The sequence below is a fragment of the Strigops habroptila genome, chromosome 1 (genome assembly GCF_004027225.2).
Source record: "Strigops habroptila isolate Jane chromosome 1, bStrHab1.2.pri, whole genome shotgun sequence".
NCBI classification, from domain to species: domain Eukaryota; kingdom Metazoa; phylum Chordata; class Aves; order Psittaciformes; family Psittacidae; genus Strigops; species Strigops habroptila.
In genome coordinates this window covers 93,431,014-93,453,182 of record NC_044277.2, presented here as the reverse complement: position 1 = coordinate 93,453,182, position 22,169 = coordinate 93,431,014, and the positions used below count along the sequence as shown (strand labels likewise).

The window sequence follows — 22,169 nt, the reverse complement described above, 5'->3', positions numbered from 1 at the left end:
TCCAGGGGTGGGACTGGGCCTCTCACACCGGCTAGGGCAGAGGCCCCAGCAGCAGGGCAGCAGGAGGAAAAAACAGCAACAGCAATCTCAAGTAGGAGATTTCATGATGCTGTGGAAATGCACCTCTTTGTAGGCACCCACCACTGGCCCATGTCCAAGAGAGGATCCAGTGTTAGGCAAGCCTATGGTCAGGCACCAGCTGAGATTCCTAAAATCTAGTTTTCTTTTACATAGATCTCCATTAAAAAAGCTTTGCAATAATTTTGCTAGCTTTCACATTTGCTAAATGGCTACTACTTTTCCTCCCAAAACAATTATGTTAGAGATATGGTCTATAAGAAAAAAGGCATACATATGGTGACACATCCATGTTTAGCTTAATTCTGGGTACATCCTCTGGTGAGAGATGTGCCTTCAGCCATATTGCAGGCAACAAGAAATGTATATTTCCCACTTATGTGCATGTGCACATACATATATATATTTTAGCCCGACTTCCACTTAGCTATCTGGAGGCAACAACTTGTGTCACCAAAGAGTCCCCAGAGAAACAATCCGTTTGGCAACACTGGACTTCATTATAATTGAGAAGAAAAACAACGTGCACAGGAAACCATAAAACCCCTCAAGTTAACTGTAGCCAACGGCACACAAGCCCGGCTCGGGTAGGGAAGGGTGTGCAGTCCAGGCCTGTCGCTACAAGTGACTGTAATTTGGTGTTGGTGCTGTTACCCGTCCCATTACTGCTCGCTTTCTTCTCCGATTTTGGCCTGTGGCCAGACCCAAGAACAAATTGACCGATAACCTTAGTTATAAGTAAGGTTATTTTTCTAAGTTACAACCTTTGCATGCAGGAGCCGGAGGGTTGGGGCGAACACCCCCAGCGGGGAGCCTGCCCGCCCTCCCCCTCCGCTGCGCCCCGTCGGGGACACCCGACGTCCCGGGGGATGGAGAATCCCAGGGGGGCACCAGCAGGGACGTCTGCTTTGCAAGCGGCCTCGGGAGGGAACAGCGCTGCATGCAAAGAGGCTAACCGGGAAACCTCCGGGCAATGGGCGGTGTGGGGCTGCCGGTGGGGGCTTTTTGCATGGCAAATACGACAAAGGAATTCGAGGGGATAAGGCAGGGCAAATATTAACCTCCTGTGCCGATGGCTTTGCAAAACAGCCAGTACAAAGTCTCCTTTCGTTTGCTGCTCCTTTTTCATGGAAAAGAGTTCATGGCTCAAAGCCAGCTGTAAATTAACAGCTAAGTGAAACCATTATGTCAGTGGGATGCTTTAATCGGCTTACAAAACACTGTTCAAGGTATGATGCATATCTGTGAGCAAGAGGGGAAGGCAGGCGTGTACCGGGGACGTCGAACCCCACCGGGGTCACGGGTCTTGGCCCAGGTTAGGGTGCCCCCAGCCCGGCGGCAGCAGGGAGGTTGGGGCAAGGACCCACACACACACACCCGTCCCCCACTCCCTCCGACCCGCGCATTCTCACGGCTATCAGCGTTGATGGCCAGGCGTTTGCAAGCGCTTTGCATTAGAAAGACTTCATTAAAGATGCCCCGGAGAAACTGGTTTGGATGGAGGATGGGCGACGGGGCCACACTACCGCCCGGGCCCAGCGGCTAGCTCGCCTCGGAGGCTCCCTGGACGCCAGGGCAGAAAGGGGAAAAAAAAAAGGAAAAAAACACGTACTGTGTAAGGGAAAATGACCTCAACCTGCGGTGCCGGGGGAGCAGCCCCGGGGAGAGGCGCAGCCTGCCGCCTCCCGACTAACGCGCCGCCGGGAGCTCGGGGGAGGCAAACCCCGCCCGACCCCGGCTACCCCGACCCCTCCACCGAAAGCCGGCCGCCCAGCTTCACACCGCCGTCGAGCCCGGGGTCCGCAACACCCACCCGCCACGGCCCGGGGGGGGGGGCAGTTCGGCAGCGCGGCCGCCCCTCCCTTGGCTCCTCCCGGCAGGGCCGGCCCCGGGGCGGTGGCTCTGCGCCGGGACAGGGGCCGAGGGCAGAGCCGGGGCTCCGGCGGGCGGCAGGTCCGCTGCCGGGAAGACGAGAGATCGCTGTTCGGAGGGGGCAGGGAGCGTAGGAATGATGACAAGAGCAGCCCAGTGTTAGGGTTCAGTTCCAGCTGATTTTATTTCCTTCCCGAAGAACAACAACAACAACAAAAAAAAAAAAAAAAAAAAAATTAAAAAAAATCAAAATAAGGAAAAAAAACCAACCAAAAACCAAAACAAAAAAACAAAACCAAAACAAAAGAGCGATTATTTACAGAAGGTATATCAACAATCTGACAGGCAGTGAACTTGACATGGTTAGCTGGCATGATCTTTTTTTTTCTTCTCTCTCTTCTTTCCCAAGGTTGCGTTGAGGGTGATCGTTAAGATAAGATTTAAAAAAAAAAAAAAAAATAAAAATCTACACAGCATATTGCACAGGATGGATGACCAAAAAAATAACAAAAAATAACAAAAGTTAAACCCTTAACGGAACCACCTCATTAGGCAGACGTCCTAGTGCCTGTCATGTTATATTAACATACATAAACACACAATCTTCTTTTTTGCTTATTATAATACAGACTTAAATGTACAAAGATGTTTTCACTTTCTTCATCTTAAACACAACAGCTATAAACCTGAATACATATGCTATCATCATGCCATAAGAGACTAAAACAATTATATTTAGCGACAAGTAGAAAGGATTAAATAGTCAAATACAAGAATGAAAAACGCAGTACATAGTGTCGCGAACTCAAACCGGCATTTCGATAGATCCAGTGGTTTAAACGGCACGGGTTTGCTTCTAAAAAAAGTGCAAAAGATGTGGTTTACAAGTTAAAGGTACAGGATCCCTTCTCTGTAAATGCACCAGTTGCTGTACTTCATTTCGGGACAGGCGTGTCTCCCCGAAACGGTGGCACGCGGTGTGTCCGCCTCAGTCCTCCCCTGCCCACTCCCCTCCGGACTCCCTCAATAAAGGCGAGGGACTGCGGAGCGGGCACGAGCAGCGAGGGATGCTGTCACTTTAAGATGCCTGCAGATTGGAGTGTAAACATGGACAAAAGAGGGGCTGACTCGTGGGTGCGTGAGAGTGTGAGTGAGCGTGAGCGCGCACACGCGGGTGAGATACTAACCAGCGGCCCTGTTGTTAAAATCAGGAAATCCAAACAGCGATTTACACCGATTTACACCCCCTTTATATATTTTTTACAAAAATACACTGAGAAAATAATCAAACGTTTTCATCTCTCTTCTCTTTTTGTTTGTTTTTTTCTTTTTTTTCTTAAAAGTGTCAAAAGTCTACATTTAAATATAAAAAATTAAAAGTTAAAACTCTAGCCCTTCAGTGAAGGAGACATAAAAATGGTGCGGGTAACAACGAGAACTACCAAAAAAGGACAAAGAAATACAAGTCAAAAATGTTTGGCCAGTATAAATACGTCCACTTATAAAATGGCATCCGATTACATTTACAAGGAAAAATAAAAACAAAACCGAAAAACAACACGAGGATGGAGCATCGGTGAGAAAAATCAGTCTTTTCATTTACAGCTATAAGGAACAAACACGTACATACTCTGAGAAAAAAATTTGGTCCTGAATTTTCTTTTCTTTTTAAAAAAAGTCCAGCACAGATTTGAGTTGCGTTTGAATCCTTTAAAGAGTTAAGAATGAAAAAAAGCTGGTGATATTTTTGTAGGAATCAAACATAGCGCCATCTATCTGCTTTTATATTATCCTAACACTAGGGTTTTTTAAACTGTTCAACAGTCTTACAGAAATCTTAAAAAGATAGACAGGATAACATGCTATATTAAACCCCACCAGTGAAATAATCCAACACCATCACGATTCTGAGTAAGAAGAAAAAACTACTTTTTTTTTTGTTTGTTTTTTTAAGTATTTTCGTGTTTGGTTTTTTTTTTCTTTTTCTTTTTTGCAAAAGCCGTCGCCCTCAGTTTCCCCTGTACCACATCACGACAGAAACTGTTCCCATTCGGTCTCTGTTTCCAAAGAAGTTTTCAGTGTTCTTGAAGTTTCGGCCTTATTTTTTCTTTCTACATATGACATAAGGTGACCGAGAAAAGCGCTGCCGCCACCACAACCGTACGTGCAAATCCGTTTCAGTTTGTTATTATCTTCCCCCCACCGTATTTCCAAGACAGCTCTCAAGTGTGAGTCTGGCTCTTCTCCACTTGACCGGGATCTCAGTCCAGCTCCCAGCTCCATCCGCCTCCTCCTCCTCCCATAGTTGCCTCCTCTCACCGCTGAAGAAACCGGGACAGGATTTCTCCCCCCAAATGCGAACCTTGCAAGGGCTTGGGTGGGTTTTTTGTGTTCGTTTCTTTCTCTCCGTTTTTCCATGCAGTTCAGCTCGCTCTCTCACGCCAAAGCGCGAATGCTCAAGACATCCAGCGTGCGCTCAGCCCAATGCATCGCTCCCCCTCCTCTATATTCGTATAAAGTGGGCAATAACAAAGAACCCAGAGGTGTGTGCGGTTCCCTCCCCCCCGCCCCCCCTTCGCTGTCTTTTTTCAGTAAATAAAAAAGGGAAAAGGCAGCATTTCGCTCCCACCAGTCTCTGAAAAAGCAACATCGGAGGAGGGGGGTGTGTGTGTGCGGGTCCGTCTCCGGCTGGGGGAAGGGGACTGCTGGCCTCTCCGCAAGCAGAGGGCGATCCCGCTCTCGCCGCCCAGCTCCCCGAGTACCAGCAGTAGTCTCAACAGCCCCTTCCCAGGGAAGGGGGGGAGAAAGGAAAAAAAAAAAAAAAAAAGGAAAAAGAAAAACAATCTCGAGAAACGCGCCCGGCGGTGCCTCCTCCTGCAGCGCCCGGCTCCTGCCTCAGTACGTGAAGACTAGGTTGGAAATGCTGGACTCCAGCCAGTCCCCCGAGATCATCTCACTTACCTCCGGCGTGCAGTAGTCTGGGAACTCAAAGTGAGAGCCCGAGCCGGGCTCGAAGTTAAAATCCAGGTCCCGGTCGAGCACCGAGGAGCTGAAGCTGCCTAGGGACATGCTTTCAAAGCCGGGGCTGGGGTTCAGGTCCAAGAGGTCGTCCTCAAACTCGTCGTCCGACGAAGAGGAGCCGGAGGAGGAAGAGGAGGAGGAGTGGCAGGACGCGGAGGAGGAATGCGCCGTCGAGGGGGCTGGGGAGGAGGCGCGCAGGCTGGTGTAGCTGCGGTGATCCGAGGGCGAACCCGAGCCGGAGGGCGAGGGGCAGGCGGCGCCGCCGCAGTCCCCGTCGGGCCGGCCCGCCCCGCCGCCCCCCTCCTCGTAGAGGCTCAATGGGTCGCCGGCCTCCGCCGAGCTGCTCAGCGTGGGGCTGCCGGGCACGGCGCCGCCGGGGGAGGCGGAGGCGGCCGCCGCTTGCCCACTCCCGAAGATGTAGACTCGCTTCAGCTTCTTCTCGGCCAGCGGCTTGCCGGGGCCCGAGGGCGCGCCCGCCGCCCCCCGGGGCTTATACAGCGCCTGGTGCTCGGGCGGCAGCAGCGCAGCCGGCGGCTCCCCCGGGAAGGGGGCAGCTTTTCCGCCCGCCGCTGCTTTGCCATGGGGCTTGCCGCCCGCGCCCGCGCCACCGCCCGCGGGGGAGGGCTTGGAGCCGCCGCCGCCGCCCTTCTTCGGGGCGGGCTTGGCGGAGGCCGCGGGGCCGCCGGTGCCGCCGCCCGCGCTGCCCCCACCGGCGCCGCCCCCGCCGCCCTTGTCCGCCTTGTCGCCGGGCTTGGCGGAGCTGTTGCCCGACTTCACCTTCTTCCTGGGCCGGTACTTGTAGTCGGGGTAGTCCGCCATGTGCTTGAGGCGCAGCCGCTCCGCCTCCCGGATGAAGGGGATCTTGTCGCTGTCCTTGAGCAGCTTCCAGCGCTTGCCCAGGCGCTTGGAGATCTCGGCATTGTGCATGTCGGGGGACTGCTCCATGATCTTCCGCCGCTCGATCTGCGACCACACCATGAAGGCGTTCATGGGCCGCTTGATGTGCCCGCTGGGCGTCTTGCACCAGCTCGGGTCGTCCGCCTTCCCCCCCGTGGAGGCGGTGGAGCCCGGCGTGGGGGAGGAGGCGATGCCCAGCTCGATGCCGGCCCCGGAGTCGGAGGTCTCGGCGGCCAGCAGCGCCTCCGTGTTCTCCGCCGTGTTGGTCTGCTGCACCATCGCGGCGGCGGCGGCGCGGGGCTCGCCGGGCCTCAGCGCCGCTCCGGCGCGGGGCAGGGCGCGCAACTTCTCACAGCGGTACCGGGGCGGCGCAGCCCCCCGCGGCCGCGGTCCCGCTCCCCGCACCACTTGTACTTCCACACCGGCGCCTCGTCCCCGGCGGCGCGGTCCTCTCCCCCTCGAGGCGGCGGCGGCAGCGGCAGGGCCGCCCGCGGTCAGACAGAGTGACAGAGTTTCTGCAAAAGCCGCGCCGCGAGCCGCCCGTCCAAGTTGGCTTTTTCCTTGGCGTGTTACGGGTTTGGGTTTTTTTTGGAGGGGAGAATGTCCCTCTGCTTTTTTTCGTCACCACCTCGGGTCTCCCCCCTCCCCGAAGCAGCTGTGGTCCAGCAGTTCACAAGTGCTATCTGCCTGCTCGCGGCGTTTCAGCAGAGCAGCGCGCCCGGCGCACAAAGTCTCTCAGCGCTGGGCACGGCCAGCGTGCACCGGCGGCGGGGGAGGGGGAGTGGTGGCAGGGGGGAGGCGGCGGCGCGCCCCCAAAGCCCCTAAAACCCCGGCTCCAGGACTCGTCGTGGTGGCAGCGGCGGGTTCGGCGGTCAGGAGTTTGTGCAGGTAGGATTTGGTAGTTGCGAGGCGCTGAGTGAGAAAACCCCTCAGGAAAAAAAAAAAAAAAAGAAAAAATAAGAAAAAGAAGGAAAAAAAATAATTAGGAAAAAAAATCACGAAGAATTAAAAAAAAGCGCCCGTGCATGAACGAGTGTGTACGTCCCCGGCAGGAAGAGCAGCGAGCCGGGCGCACAGCCCCGTCCTCCTCCTCCGCCGCCGCCGCCGCAGCCGGTGGTGGTTGTTCTGGTTCTGCTGCCGGCGCTGCTGCTGCTGCTCCGCACTCGCGGAGCCCCGCGGAGCCGCCGCCGCCCCCCGCCCGCCGGGCGCTGCCCCGCGCACAGCCGCACTCGGCCGGCTGCAGCCTGAGAGCGGACCCCCGCGCCCGCCCCGCGCCCGCTTTATCCTTTCGCGGCCCGCCCCGCGGCCAATCGGGCGCTGTATCCAACGCCTCCGCGTGCCAAGCCCCGCCCGCCGCGCGGCGATTGGCGGGCGCGGCGGCGCGGTAATCGCGCCCCGCGTGCAATGGGAAGCGCCCGCGCTGACCTCATTCCCGGCGGCGGCGGCGGGGAGGACTTTTTGAAAGGGGGCAAAGGAGGGCAAGCCCCGCGCGCCGCCCCGCCGAACACGTGCCCGCGACCCCCACCCCCCTCTTCCTCCCTTTCCTCCCACCCTGCCGGGGAAAAATTGGGAAATCAGCAAAAATCATCATAATGCAATAATTAAAGCGGGCGGTGGTGGTGGTGGTGGAGGGGACACCTGCCCGCACAAAGCGGCGCGCCGCCCCGGTGACCCCGCACCGCTGCCGGGGGTTCCGGGAGAGGGGGTGGATGCCGGAGCGTGTGTGTGTCCGTATGTGTGTCTGCCCACTGGCCACACGCGGGTGTTGCTGCGGCGGGGTCGTCACCCCTCCCGAAGTGGCCGCAAAGCGCTGCCGTCACGCCCCCTCCGACACGGAGAGCGGCGCCGCGAGTGGGACGATACGCGCAGCCGGCACCTCCTGCGGAGCGGGTAGCTCCGCACCGGCGGCAGCGCTCGCTGATCGCCGACACCCATCCCATCGCCCCACCGCGGAGTTGGAGGGAGGGCAGAGGTGCTACCCTCACCGCCTGCTTACCCTGCGCTCCGCCAGCGGCCGCTCCCGCGCGCCGCAGCACCATAACCGCGGGCTGAGGGGTCCGGCCCGGCCCCGCCGGCTCCCCTGGGAGCGGGAGGGGCGGCGAGGGGCGGGGAAAGCTGTACCCGGCCGGTGGGCAGGGACCAGCCTCTCGGGCGCAGAGGTGCAGCTGTGCCTGACCCCCGTCCTCCCGTCCCCCCCTCCCCCGCCGCCTCCGGGCCCGTTCTGAGGGCGCACGGTGCGTTTCGAAGAGTGCTGCTCCATCGCATTTCCCGGCCTCTCCGCCCTGCGATGCTCAGTGGCAGCAACAGGGCGGCGGTGAGAGGCGCTGTGAAGCACAGCTTCAGGCCTCGCGGCATCAAATAACCCAGTACTCAGGTAAAGGGTTGGCGAGGCCGTAAAAACACTGGCAGTGTTACTGCCCCAAAGATTCCTCACGCCATCCGTCAGGCCAGGGACCGAAAAGGCTGTTAGACAAAACAGCTGTTAAAATTTCTGTTCCACACACCACCAGTTAAAAACACTTGTTAAATCAGAATCAAAAAATAATGGTTGGAAACAGCTGAAATGTCTGAAAAAGAGGTCTAAAAATAAGTTAGACATTTTTGCAAGAAAATTTATGGTGGTTTCTAACTGGCTTGAGAAGAAGCTTTGAATATTAAGATCCCACACTGGACTCATTACAATGTCACGAAGTGCTGAGGAAAATCCTGAATTCCACGTACCTCCTCGGGTAGGTCACCTACATGACCAAGAAAGTTTGCAAAGATACAACCTAAATTATTGCTTTGCTTGCAAAAATAATACATTGTTTCCTCTCTCAGCCTCTGGTAAGCACTGGATAAAATACCGCTCTCTACTAGGTTGATGAGACCCCGTGACATCAGTGGTGTTTCTCACTTTTGCACTTGGTGAGTAGTAAATCATGCTATGTTTTTTTCCACCACTACCCCAAAGATCACATCAAATCTGTTCTACCATACACCACCACCATCTATGGAAATAGGGGCTCACAGCAGTTTGGGGGCCAGGAGTAAGTACTGGCTTTATCTATACCCTCGGTACCCATGTGCAGCAGTGGGAAAAACTGGGACTGGGAGCAGCTAGTGGCTCCTGGCTGCTCCATCTGTAAGCATGCTATCTAAAAGGATTTCAACCCCAACTATCATGTTTTACATATAAATCTCAATTTGTTTAAATTACAAAGCAAGTAAAATATTCTCATGTTTCTGGACACAGGTTAAAGCAGAAAAAATACAAACTAAACTCAGAGACATGGAAAGAAAAAAGCTTTAGGGAAGCTTTTCACCCAGTCGTGTCACAGTGTGCCATGGGTAAAAATTATCTTCAGGTGAGTTAAGTGTTATCTTGATGAAAGCAGTCACCTCCATTTAATCTTGCTTCAAAAAGTGTGAACATGGGATGGCCAGGAGAGTATTATTTCCTGAATGAAAGAACACTTTACAAAAGGGCAATTTAGAATTGCTTAATAAAGCAAGTGCAAGAACACTATGTGAAACTCTATAAAAGCATTTTACTACAATTTTTTGGCTGTTTCCTTGAAGTTAATTACTTCCACCCCTAATCCTCCAGTGCAGGACTGGAAGCACCTTCCAGCTCCCCACATTTTTAAGTCTAGGTGTAAAGTGTGAGAACTCAGCTTCCACCTAAAAGGCGGTTTGAAGAGCATTGGCCAGATTTCTGCACGTTTTACAAGAAAAAAAGCCTCGAAACTTCATTCCGTTTCCTGCAGGCTTCCTAGGGCCGGGGGACGCGAGGTGGCAGCGCTGAGCCTCTTCTGCCAGACGTGGGAAAACGCGAGATACCCAACCCGGGTCCTTTCTTCTTCTTCTTCTTATTATTATAGTTATTATTCTTTCCCCCCATGGTTGTACAGAGCGGCACAGCACCGCAAGTCTCGAACTGGAATTCAGTAGGTTTGCATGACAGAGCGGCCGTGCCCACACATTTACCCGCACTTGGCGATCGACGATAAACCTCCGGGTGGGGGGGCTAAGGGCACCGTCACCAGTGACCCCGCTCCCACGCGTGGGGCTGCGGCCCGGCACCGGCGGCTCGCCCGGCTCACGGAGCAGAACTTGGTCTGAGGGAAAGCGTCCGGGCACATCTGCAGCAGCAGCACCGGGCGCTCCCGGCACCGACCACGGGCTTCCTGTGCGAATCACACTACAGTCCCCACCGGTTAAAATGCCTTAAGAACACGCAGATTTAGCACCGAGGCAGATTTTTCCCTGCTCTCCCTCTTAAGCCGAGGATTACTGGCTCTCAGGCTTATTTAACTGCAGCCCTTGCCGTTGGTCTTTTCCACACCCCCAGCTCCGCAGGCTGTGAGAAACGCTCTGGAGTCGACTCGGGCTGATCTTTCTGGAGGCAAACCCTCCCTCCCGCGAAACGTGTTCCTGCGCGCCCTCGATGGCTCTTTTGCCGGGAGGGCGGGCTGCCCACCGCAGCGCAACGCGCCACATTGGGCCTGGCCGAGGAGTCTCCGCAGCTTCACCGGCCACCTTTCGCCGCTGGGAATCGGCGAGCTCGCCCCTTCGCCGGACTGTGCGGGTTAATCAGCTCTCACATTAACTCCGCGCTGCGCACAAAACGCACCTCCTCTCCCTAACCACCCTCCCTCGTCCAGCGCAGCTCCGACCTCCAGCGCTCCCCTTCATCCCAGGCGCGGGCCTGTCCACACGGGCGGGCACGACCCTTCTCCCTCGCAACGATCCACCCGCTTTGCGGGAGATACGCGGCCGCGGAGCGGGGTAGAGGAGCCTACCTCCCGCGGGGGAGGGCGCTCCGAGGCCGCGCACCGCCCGCTGCGGGGTAGGGAGGGAAGGGGCGGTGCCGGGCCGTGTGGGGCTCTCCGCTTCCCCCCCGCGGAAAGGTCCTCGCATGGGACGTGTTCTTCATGCAACAAGCGGGACCCTCACCCGGGCATGGCCTGAGCAGTAACTAACAGCAGCAGGGCATAGAGCCACCCGAGAGGAAACACTGCGGGCAATTAAGGCGATTCCCGGGACACCTCGCTTCCTGTCACTCTGTAGCACGCATCCTCAAGGCAGGGAAAGGCGGCATCTCATTCTCCTTAAAAAAAAAAAAAACAAAACCAAAACAAAACCCAAACCAACCTGTGTTACTTCTGAGTGGGTTTTTTTGTCTGTAACATTCACCTTGGTAACATATGTTTTGCCTCGACATTCTATGCTGCATTTAAATAGGTGTAACGGGGTGATTTTAGCTTTGTTGAACTGCAAAGGACTAGGCCACAGCAGAGAGATGCTGCTGAAGAACACCTTTCCCACCATCTTTCTGTTGCCTATTTTGATCCAAGCAGAACAAAGTTGGAGAGATACTTTCCATTAACGGAAAAAAAAACCTTGGCCTTTAAAATAACATGATGATACTGGATGATCATGATCAAAGAAGAGCATGCTTAAGGCTCAGAGGTGGAAGCTGAGATGAAAGTGGGCCCTCGTTCTTCGTCCTGTTTGCAAGAAGAAAACATTGTACAACTGTGTCACTCCAGTTCACAGAGTACCTTTATTCAGTGTGATTCATAAACACTTTGAACTCTCCCCAATGGATTTGCGGAGAAGAACTTTTATTACTGGGAAGCATTTTATAGAGGATATTATTTACTTAGGAGTGAAAATCTGTTGCCTAAAGTTGCATGGTATTGTTTCCTTCAAAACTGTATATTCACTTACATTTTAGCTGAAGACAAGCCTTCACAGTGATACTCAGTGCACTTGTTATGAGAATGCCAAGACATTTCTAGCTCATTTAGTACAATAAGTAGGTAAGCATTCATTTGCATATACATATTTATATTAATTCAGATATTAATCACTGGTATGGAAATGTTTGGTTTGGGAAGGCGGAAACACCTCTCCAGAGATTTTTAATACTAAAATATGATAATATTGTCTATCCTTTATCCACATTGGGGACTTTTTAAGTTTTAACTTGTTCTCCAAGAATAAGACAAGTTCAAAAAGCTCTGTTAAAAAAAAGGGGGTGGGGGGGGAGAAGAAACTTGGAAAACACATGGTTTGCATTTACCTAAAAGGAGAATTGCAACCCCTAGACAATCCTATAGGATTTAGTAAACTTTTGGTTTTTTGTTTCTTTTTCTAAAGCTTCATATAAGAAAAGGTTTTTCTTCAGTTTTAAAGCTGTTTTGGCAAGGCTTTTCTGCAAAGTGAAAAGCAATACAGCCACAAGGTTGAAGAGGCATTACCAGTCTGCTACATATGTAGTAGCAGATTGCATATTCATGAGGTGCAGCTGCTGTGAAGGCCACCCCAGGCTGGGTGGCCCAGAGGAGAGCCAGGGGTGGGGAGCAGCGGTTGTTGGGTGCCTGCAGCCATCCTTCAGGCAGGGCCGAGCCTCTTCCCTGTGGTAGGACTGGAGACGGAGCGCCCCGCTCCTTCTGAGCACCACACTTTTTGAGCATGCTCCTCTGTTCTGCCCCGCACGCTCCCTCCCAGTCACCTGTACTCGTCCTTCCTGCTTGCTCTCACCTTCCCCTGCCTTCTCCTATAAGCTCATCACTACCACTCTCATAACGTTCGGCTCATCTTTTCCTGTCATCTCTATGAACGAGCAAACAGCTGCAAGAAGACAGTTTGGCAGAAGCCCACATAGTACCAAGAATGAAGAAATATTGCTACCCACTTCCACAGCATCATGATGTCACCCAGATGTTAGCGTCGTTGATAAGCTGGAGCTACAAAGCCACTGTGCACTGAATTAAATTTGGGTTGGTTTTAATGATCATTTAGTGGGATGTTGCATACTATTTAATTGAGTGTATGACTGATTTCTTGTGCTAAACAAAATGTTACTTATATTTAGCACTCCTGGAAAGGAGGCATAAGGTAATCCCTGTGCACACAGGAAAAAGGGTTCTTCTAAAATTTAGTGTTTCTAACTTGTTTCTTGTGAGACCATTTCTTGAGTGATATATTAGAGGTAATTAAATAATAATAAGAAAATCTTGCATTGATTTTGGTTGTAATCATTGTCTTTTTTCTTTTTTCTTTTTCTCTTTTTTTTTTTTTTGGTAGACTCTGAGTTATTCATGGATGCTTATCCTCAGGATCCAACTCTAAGTAAAGTCCTTCGGCAGCCTGTGGACAGTTATCCATGCACTCTAAAGACAGTCATGGCAGAGATAGACAAACTCTGGAGCAGCACCTGGCTTTTGACTCACTATAAAATGGTCACCCAGGCAGATCCAGGGCTGATGTGTAAGCTTTGTGGAGGCTTTCTGCGGAGCTTTCTCCAGAAGAGCCTGTCGTCAAATAACAGTTTACTGTTCAAAACAGAATGGTGGAGGTAATAACTGTGATTATTTTAAATGTCTTTAATTTTAGGATCTCCTGAGGCACGGAAATAACTGTGACTAGAACCAGCAGCATCATGCCATTAAGACTGATCTTAAGAGTGGCGTATCATTTTCTGGTATTTCAACTTTAGACAATGTTTAGTCATAATTTTTTATCATATTTTTTTAGTCATAATTTTTTATCATAAAATTGCCTTTGTACTCAAAAATTCATCCCTTCATTCAGCCCTGTAGTCTTCAAACATAACAGATTAATCCCTGTCAAACAAATTTTACTCCAGTTTTTCTGATTTGGTGTTTTTGATGCAGAGGTCAAAAAAAAGCAGCAGCAGGTTCTGGTAGGAAAAGGCAAAATACATTTTAATCTAAAAAGAATGAGAGAAAGAGTAGGTTTCTTACAAATTTTTCCTTTTGTCCTCAGGACAAATACAAGTCTGGCTTTCTTCCTTGTTTCCTTCCTTATAATTGTTCTTAATGATGGTGGTGGTGTGACAATTACAAATAGTTTTGTTTTGGTTTTTTTTTTTTTTAATTAATCTTTTCTGAATAGATTGCTCACATGATACCATTCTGTACTTGCCAGGGCCTGTTCTACAGTCTCTGTCACCTACCTTGCTTATGCTGCTTGTGCAGAAAAAGGTTACTGGTTTAATATTAAGTATTAATATTTATTTAAAAAATAAATCTATTTCAAAAGCTTGTTTTCTCTAAGAATTGTACCTTTCTGGACAGAAAAAGGTGGCAGAGTTCTACAATACCCTATGTAATCCTGATCTAGCTGTCACACTCAAGAAGCATATATATGAGTAATCTCAATGAGCAGGTGTGCTCAGGTGAGGCAGGATGTCTGAATTTGCATTGCTTTATAGAGTCTTTATTTAAGTTTGATTAATCAGTATCAGAAAAAACAAATTGTCTGTGTGGAACCTCAGGAATCTAGAATGTTATATGGTGTTTCATAGTACAAGAATCAGTCAATTTCCATGTGTTATTCAAAAATTCTAATCCTCAGCTCATGTGCTTCACCAATACACAAAGTCTGTTGTCTAATCTAAGTACCAGAAATGAATTCAAAAAACCTGAACTGTTGAATTTTGCTTTGTAAAACTACTGATTTATTGAATACTGTATAAGAGGATGCTAGTGTATAGTAATTTTGTTGATTATAAATACAATAGTTGAGAAATTTGAAAAATATTGCACTCCTGCTATTCAAAGCTTTTCCATAAAAGAGCTAAACAGCCCTTAGTTTGGTTTAGCAGGACTGCCCTTGAAATTCAAGGTGTCAATCCTGTTGATATATCAGAAAATATCCCTGTATTCAAGAAAGACCACGTGTGGCCCAGTGCAGGGGGGAGGGAAGGGGGAAGGGCAGAGGGGAAGAGAGTTGGGGTACTTACTTTGTCTCAATGCAGATCTCTGGCTTTTCTTCATGCTTTCACCCCTGTGACACAAAGTTCCTTCTCATGCCTCTGCTGATGTGGCACTGAGTTAAGTGGTTCCCAGGGTAGATGTTTCATGCAGGGTGGAAGTAACCAGGGTAAAACACTGTATCTTCTGTATCTTACAGTGGGTGTACAAGTAATGCTCATTCCAGAGGTGTACAACTATCAAAGAACATCTCTGAGGCACTGCAGCATGTTGCTAATATGAGCACATACATATGCACAGGCATTGTACTGAAGACTTCTCTGTATGACCTTTTCTCACTGTATATATAAAAAGGGAAAAAAACCCCAAACCCACTGGCAAAAACAAGTAGTGAGAGCACTGCGGAAAAAAACAATATTTAGACTAGAGAGCTAAAAAAGACAGAAGATGACCAAGTTCCTATAGCAATACGCGCTGGAGGCACTTTTTAGGATAAATGTACACTACGGATTATAACATTAAAAAAAACTGAAGCAGCTGTAAATAAGTCATCTTGCATATCAGGAGGGTACATAGATGCTTTCAAATTTTCACCCTTGATTTATGTGTCCCATCAGCTGTGATTCAAGGGTGGCTCCTGTTCTCCAATGTATTTATACAGCAGCTGGGAATGAGCTGTGGTGTAGGTGTGCCCTACTCCACTTTTGTTCTACTGCTTCTCTATGCACAGCTCTGCTCCCAACTCCTTCTGGGGTGAAGGCTTTTCAAGGCAGGTGCCAGCAGACTTTTGGCTCCCTTGCATAGCTCCACTGGCCCACAGCTTGCCATGTCTTGTACTTTCTGCTTCCATGTTCTCAGCATCACTCTAATTTGTTCTAACTTCTTCACTAATTTGTTTTTTAATCATGTAATGGAAATTTGAACAGCATTCACCCAGTGGGTATCTTGCATTCAAAAATTTCACATAAAAATGTCTTACATGGCAAAAATTTACCTATGGGCAGTTGATTTCATCTCCAGAATCACATGGAGCAAGTGAGCAGATAAATTGCCACCTACTGATGAAGATAAAAATCATGCAGAGTTTAAGCTTTCTCAAGTAATCTATTTTTGGTTTTCCATTTTGTTACCCTAGAAATATAATACCATCTTTACTGCTATAAATGGAAGAAGCTCTGCTGTTCTTACATAGATATATGCTGATGTATTTTGTAATCTATATACTCCATATCTATATTCAGTAACTGAGGTTTCAAAATGCATGCTGCTGTACATCCTAGTGTCAAATGGGCTGCTGCTCAGGAAAGCTCGACATATAATGCCAAAATTGCTGAAAACTAGGGGAGCAGAAGTGGTATCTGGTTGCTCTTTGGATTGTTCAGAGATTTCTAAGCAAATCCAGCCATGAAAGGATATCTGGCAGCTGACTATCTCACAGCCATGGTAATCCTTCAACTAAGACATTTGATTGTATTTACAATCTTTTGACTGCAATTGTTTTCCTTTTGGAATGCAGGGTAACAGCATTATATTAAGCACTCGCTGACAGGAGCAGTGGAATCTGTTGTTTAATGAGGCTGTAATATTGCATGCATACATAAACTGGCTGTGTGTGATATGCCATTACTTAAATGAGAGCCTTGCACACTGGCACTGTCATTTGTAACAAGGACAAATTATACAGGTACATTTTTAGCATTATGGTAGAGCAGTTTTTCAGGTTTGGTTAATACAGTTGAGGACAGTATCTAGCTGGAGTAAAAAAATCATTCAATCATAGAATAGTTAGGGTTGGAAAGGGCCTTAAGATCATCTAGTTCCAACACCCCTGCTATGGGCAAAGAGCTCTTATTTACCATTATAGTTTTTGATTCTTCAAATTGATTTGTGAGTATGTTGTCTGGTTGCACACTTGGCAAGTTCAAGTGATCCTTCAGATGCCTCTGAGGCAGCAGTGCTCAGTTGCATCTTCCCACGAGAAAGCAGGAATACTTCCTGCAGGTTTGGGAAGTGGCACCCCACTGTCCTGCACACAGGAACAGTGGTCAGTCATTCACCAGCGCATGGCACTGCCCTGCTGCAGAGGAGCAGGCACTTGCCAGGTACTTCCCAGCCTTCTGTGTGCTTCCTGGGCCATGAAATGTTTACTGTCCCACAGCTGCCTTCCTTGGGGAGACGCCAACCCCAGCAGTGATGCGGGGAGTGGGAGAGCAGCTCTGGGGGGTGTGCCAGAAATTTTGCATGCCTTGGTCTGTGTGATAGCCCCACGTTCCTCTTCACAGCCGCCCTCTGCTTCCTCTCGTTTTGACGCCTGCTCACGAGTAGGCGAAGCAGCATCTGCATGTGGCACATGCAATAAGCCTCCTCTGTGGTTTTTCTAGCCTAAAAATAAGGGGAGCTGTTAAGTCAGGAGCTGCTGGTGACTCCCTCAAGGGGTAAAAAGTGACTGCTGTAGCCGTTGGTATGTTAACTTATACGTATATTGTATTTTTGTTCAAAACCATAGAAAGTCTTGCAAGGCCTTTGCAGTCCTGAAGGCAATTTCATTCCAGAGTGCTTTTCTCTCTTTCCATATGAAACAAACACGTTTAGATGGCTTGTTCTGTCCACACTGGTGAGATACAGTCTCATTTATTTGACTTACTCCTTCTCCCTTTCAAAGCCGGCAAACACTTGGGCAAACTCTGCACAAGCTAGAAAAACAAATCTGCTGCCTACAAGTTTTACCCTATTATTTCCTCTATTATTTACCAAAGAAAAAAAAACAAACCAAAAACCCAACAAACCAACAACAGTTACTCTGCATTTATCAGGGTGACTAGTAGAAAGCATGTGATTCTTATGGTAAGCAGCAATTTACAGATGGCCAGGTGCAATCAACATATCTAATCTTATCGTGCATTTGTTTTATTCACAGCTGCAACAGTTGGTGTCAGTTAATAGGTTACCAACCATGAAGTATACTTATTTCCTTTTGTCCTGTTTCAGGGCTACGGAAGTGATTTGTAAACTGTCCTAGCTGTTGAATTTAGATTTAATTTTCATGTGCGTGGCTTTGTTGTTAGTTTGTGCTACTTAGAAAGAAAGTGAAAATGTCTTTCAGAGAATCCATTTGATTAATTTCTTTTTTAGGGATTTAGAAACTTTAAAACCATGTGCTTGCTCTCTGGATTTCTAATCTAAGGTAGAACACAAGTGATTTGTCAAGTATAAATGTTTTTTTGTTTGTTTTATGAAAATGATCTGTCATTGATAAGGGCTCAGTTTTGCCTGTTTAGTTCTATCAAGTCACGTAGTGGATTTGCTGTCAGCCCTTCTGAATGATCAAACACAATCTGTAAGAGCTGAATTTTAAATAGCAGTCATAAGAAAATAAGTATTACATTCTCTTAGTTTTATAGCTCACACTGTGGACACTGGGATGTATAGATATATATACACAGAAGTAAACATACTGCATAATCTCCAAAGCTCTCTATATTCTGGTACAAAATTAAAGAGCTTGTTCAAAATAAATGTATTTAGTCCTTACCAATGAGTTGTTTCCAGTTTTTGTAATGGAGTCACAGTCTTGGTTGTGGCAATTTTCTGCTTTCACTTACATCAAGACCACTCTGTGTTTGATACAGAGTGATACAGTAGTAACTCATCTATAATTTACATGCTTATATATCTTTTGCTTACATGTATCTTCAAATCTGCTTCCCAACAAAAGGAGTTTTAATAGTAAGGAGTACAGCTATTAGCTCTTGTCAATGTGTGTAAGTTCGGTATTCTTGAAAGTAAAGAAGTTGCACATGTAAGTGTGTTTAACAAAAAAGAGAAATAAAGAGAAAAGAATCCCAGGTTTTGATCCTGATTAAGGTTTTAAAATGCATGACCAGCAGTGTCTCATCATTGGCATAGAGCAGCATACATGCATAGTAATTGGCAACCATTAAATGTATTAATTTAATGGTCCTGAACAAATAACTCCAGGGACTAATTTGCCTATTCAGATTAGCTCCTTTCTCTGCACACAATGTTTTGTGGTGGATTGGAATTCCCTCTGACTTTTTATTCTGAACTACATTTTCAGTTTTTAACACATTTTTGTTGATCTGATACTTAATCCTAGCGCTATATTTGCATTGCCGTATAAAAACCTTGAAAAGAAGATCTTTGTTCAAAAAGCCGGTTAGTACTTCTTCATAAACTGAGGATCTAAGGTGAAGGCTTTAAAACATTTTGTAATTTATAAATAATGACTGCATGCATGCAGTCAAGATTTTGCACTAACTGACCTTTTTTCTCCACTAGCCTGACCTCAAGGACTCTGGTGTTCATGCTCCTTCTTATTGCTCATCATATCATTGTAGGTGGGAAGGCTTCTGCCGGTGAGGCTAAAATCCTTCCAGATATATCTACGTCAATTACTCTGTCACCAGGGTTGGAGACAGGATTACCCAGACTGATTAATACATTGTAAAAATGTATGAATTTACAGTTAGGCAAATAAGGCCTTAATAGCAATTTTTAAGCTACCAGTTTAAGGAGCTTTTGTTGTTGGAAAGTGAAGCTACTGCCTTACCTGATTTACTTGCTAAATCTGAACTAAACTTCCAGAGATGGAATATTTGAATAGTTGACTGCTTATGTGTGGTTACACGTGCTAATTCTACTCCAAAGTAGAAGATATTAATGCATATATGGATGTCTACCTGTTGTAATGGTTCATATTTCATCCTAAGTGAGTTCACTCAGTATCTGCACCACAGTGTGGAGATTGGGGTGCATTTGGTGTTACTTAGTAATTCATTGAAGGAAGATCTGGTTTTAGGAACTGCAGGGTTCATATAATTTTCTTTAGAAACATGGGTGAGTGTATGGCTGAAAGGGGTGGAACATGTGAGAGAAATGTTGTTCTCTGCCTCCCCATGCCAGTTCAAAGTTCAGAACAAACCACCTGGTACTAAAATACTAATCATCACCTTCATGTCTAACTATTCTATTACTACTCGAATGTGGGCAGCTTTCTAGTGTGAGACAATACTTCATAACACTTCTTGAGCTCGTGTATTCTCTAGGGAGTGTTTTATTATTTTTTTACCTTTTGTAATGCCAAGCACAGTCTGGTCCCAATATTATGTGGTCAGTCCTCAAAGCCATACTTCATTGTCGCATCAGCAGTGACCTTGACCTTGAACTCACCTGGTTTTCCTGTGCCACAAGACTTTTGTCTTCTGCCATTTTACTGTAGGTACACAGGGGTATTTGGGCCCTGGATGTTCATCATTTCGGAACTTGCATTACTTATATTCAGCAATCTTCTCAAGCCAATCTGAGAGCTTTCTACAAATTTGCCAGTTTAGAACTTGAAATGGAATTGCATTAATTTTGCTTTTTAATGACTAAGCACACCATTATTTTAATAATGGCAGTTCAGGCACCCAAGTAGTAATTATTCCTGACAGTTCTACAGGTGAGCATACCGAGCTCAGAATACATTACTGAACACATGTTCTGGCAGACTTCAGTGCAAGCGAACACAACTGACTTACTTTTACCCTCACAGAACATTATTTTCCATTAAGAACTATTTTGTTAAAGTACAGCATTTAGATTTGAGAAGTAATCTTCTTTCTTTTGGCTTTGGGGGGAGGTTTATGAGGAAGGGTAAGAAAAGATCTTTCCTTCCTTAATCTGTTAAAAGACACCTCGATTTTGGGCCTTAAAACGAACGTTACCAGTCTCAGATGCTGCCTCTGAAGCAAATGGGCATGAACTTAAGCATTAGCCTCAGATAAAGGAAGTGAGTGCTGTCATTTGAAGGATGCAGGAACTTCACTTCTATGATTCACTTTCCATTCACAGCAAACCGGTTCAAGAGAGACTGTTCCTCCTGGACTTGGCATCGTTTATTGCCCAAGGTAGCACGTAAGAGAAAATGTGGCTCTCACTGGTCCATAAAGTATAACAAACCAGTATCCCACAGCAGGAACTCTACTGTTTGTTCTCTGGACTTTAGGCTTCATATTGTCAGCAAAAGTCTGCTGCTGGAAATATGCTCAGGCAGGAAAAGACAAGATAGGCTATTGGAGCCAGGAAACAACTTTCCATTTTGGCACTTAGAGGTCTAAACCCAAACACTCTGAAGGGACAGATGATACCATTGGTACCTTTGGCACTATTAATAATAACAGTTTTCTGAACAAAAATAGATCAGAGTGGTAAAAAAAAGTCTTTGATCCTCATCAGTACAGGCAGTACAATGCACAGATGGAAGTAAATTGTAGGTGGGACAAATGCACTCCTGTCTTTACAAAAGGTGTATTGTGGCTGAGTAACTCAAAAGCCGCATTAGGTAAGATAAAAAAATTCTCTAGAGAAACAAAAAGAAGTATTTAGAGGTTAGTTATAGTGCCACATAGGCAATTATTAATTAAAATGGAGAACATAGGAACATTCTAGTGTTTGTGAGGTTAGTGAGGCACAGGGTCAGGGAGATCAGCTCTGGGGGCTGTTGAAAAGGGAAGGTTTGGGCTGGAAGGAAGCTTGTAGTGCAGTCGTACAAGGATTAGTCTTGGCATTGTTTTTATTTAGTATTTCACTAATGATTTGGAAGCACATTAAGGAAATCTGCTCATATGACAATGAGGCAATGCTCATAGAGAGGAAGATTGGGATAACAAGGAGAACTGGAGTACTGTATGAACAAGGCAGGAGAAATGGGATAAGGAAGTACAAAGTACAAGTCCATGCTGATACAGATTACCAGTAATCATTGTTACTGTGGGATAAGTGCACAGTGGCTATAAACGACAAAGGTAGATGGAACAGACTGGATATACAAGTGTGTCACAGCAAGATTATCATCTACCAAGGTGCTGCAGCCATAAAAAGCCAGAAATTTAATAATTTCATAAATCACAATGATTCTAAGACCAATTTATGTTTTTTTTCAAGAGATTGTGGAAAGCATTAAGACTGTTATACAAGGCCCTTGGTAAGATACTAGTGAAAAACCTCAGACACTAGTCATCCATTTTCAGAAAAGATTAATTCAGGTTTAGGGAATAGTTTAGGGAATAGTTACTCTTCAAGGGAGTAGAGAAATCTGACATATGTATGGAGGTAAAAAAGAATGGCTTCTTTATTTTTTTGGAATAAAATTGGAATGAGGATTCGACTTTTGCCTAATTAAAATAATCAGCAAATAGGGAAAACAGCTCTAAAACAACTAAGCTAAGAATGGGGTTATCAAAAGATTAAATGGCTATAAAGCAGCTATGACCAAATTGAGAAGTAAATATTAAATCCAAAGTTCCATATGATGAAATTATGTGTAGAGAGCAGGACTATTTAAAACATAATTTAAAATGTCAGCCCAGCAGTCCTTAGACTATATCTGTAAAGCACTTTTTTATTTTAACCTTAAGCTTAGTATTCTATAAAAACACTTTTTGCACATATTTACTTAAAATACACAATTTTAATATAGAAGAAAAAATATTTCCTCTTGCCAGACAGTATGACACTGTTGTTGGTATTGCAGCAGCCTTCAATGGTCAAGAAGTGCAAGTACAGGAAACA

At 47.2% G+C, this 22,169-nt stretch overlaps 1 protein-coding gene across 1 annotated transcript; it reads right to left on the bottom strand.

The window, feature by feature from the left end:
* Nucleotides 1–2,349: 2,349 nt before the first annotated feature.
* Nucleotides 2,350–7,114, bottom strand: SOX4 (SRY-box transcription factor 4). Its single transcript, XM_030490060.1, has one exon. The coding sequence runs from the start codon at nt 6,145–6,147 to the stop codon at nt 4,846–4,848; it is 1,302 nt and encodes a 433-aa protein (XP_030345920.1). The 5' UTR covers nt 6,148–7,114; the 3' UTR covers nt 2,350–4,845.
* Between the last annotated feature and the right edge of the window lie 15,055 nt (nt 7,115–22,169).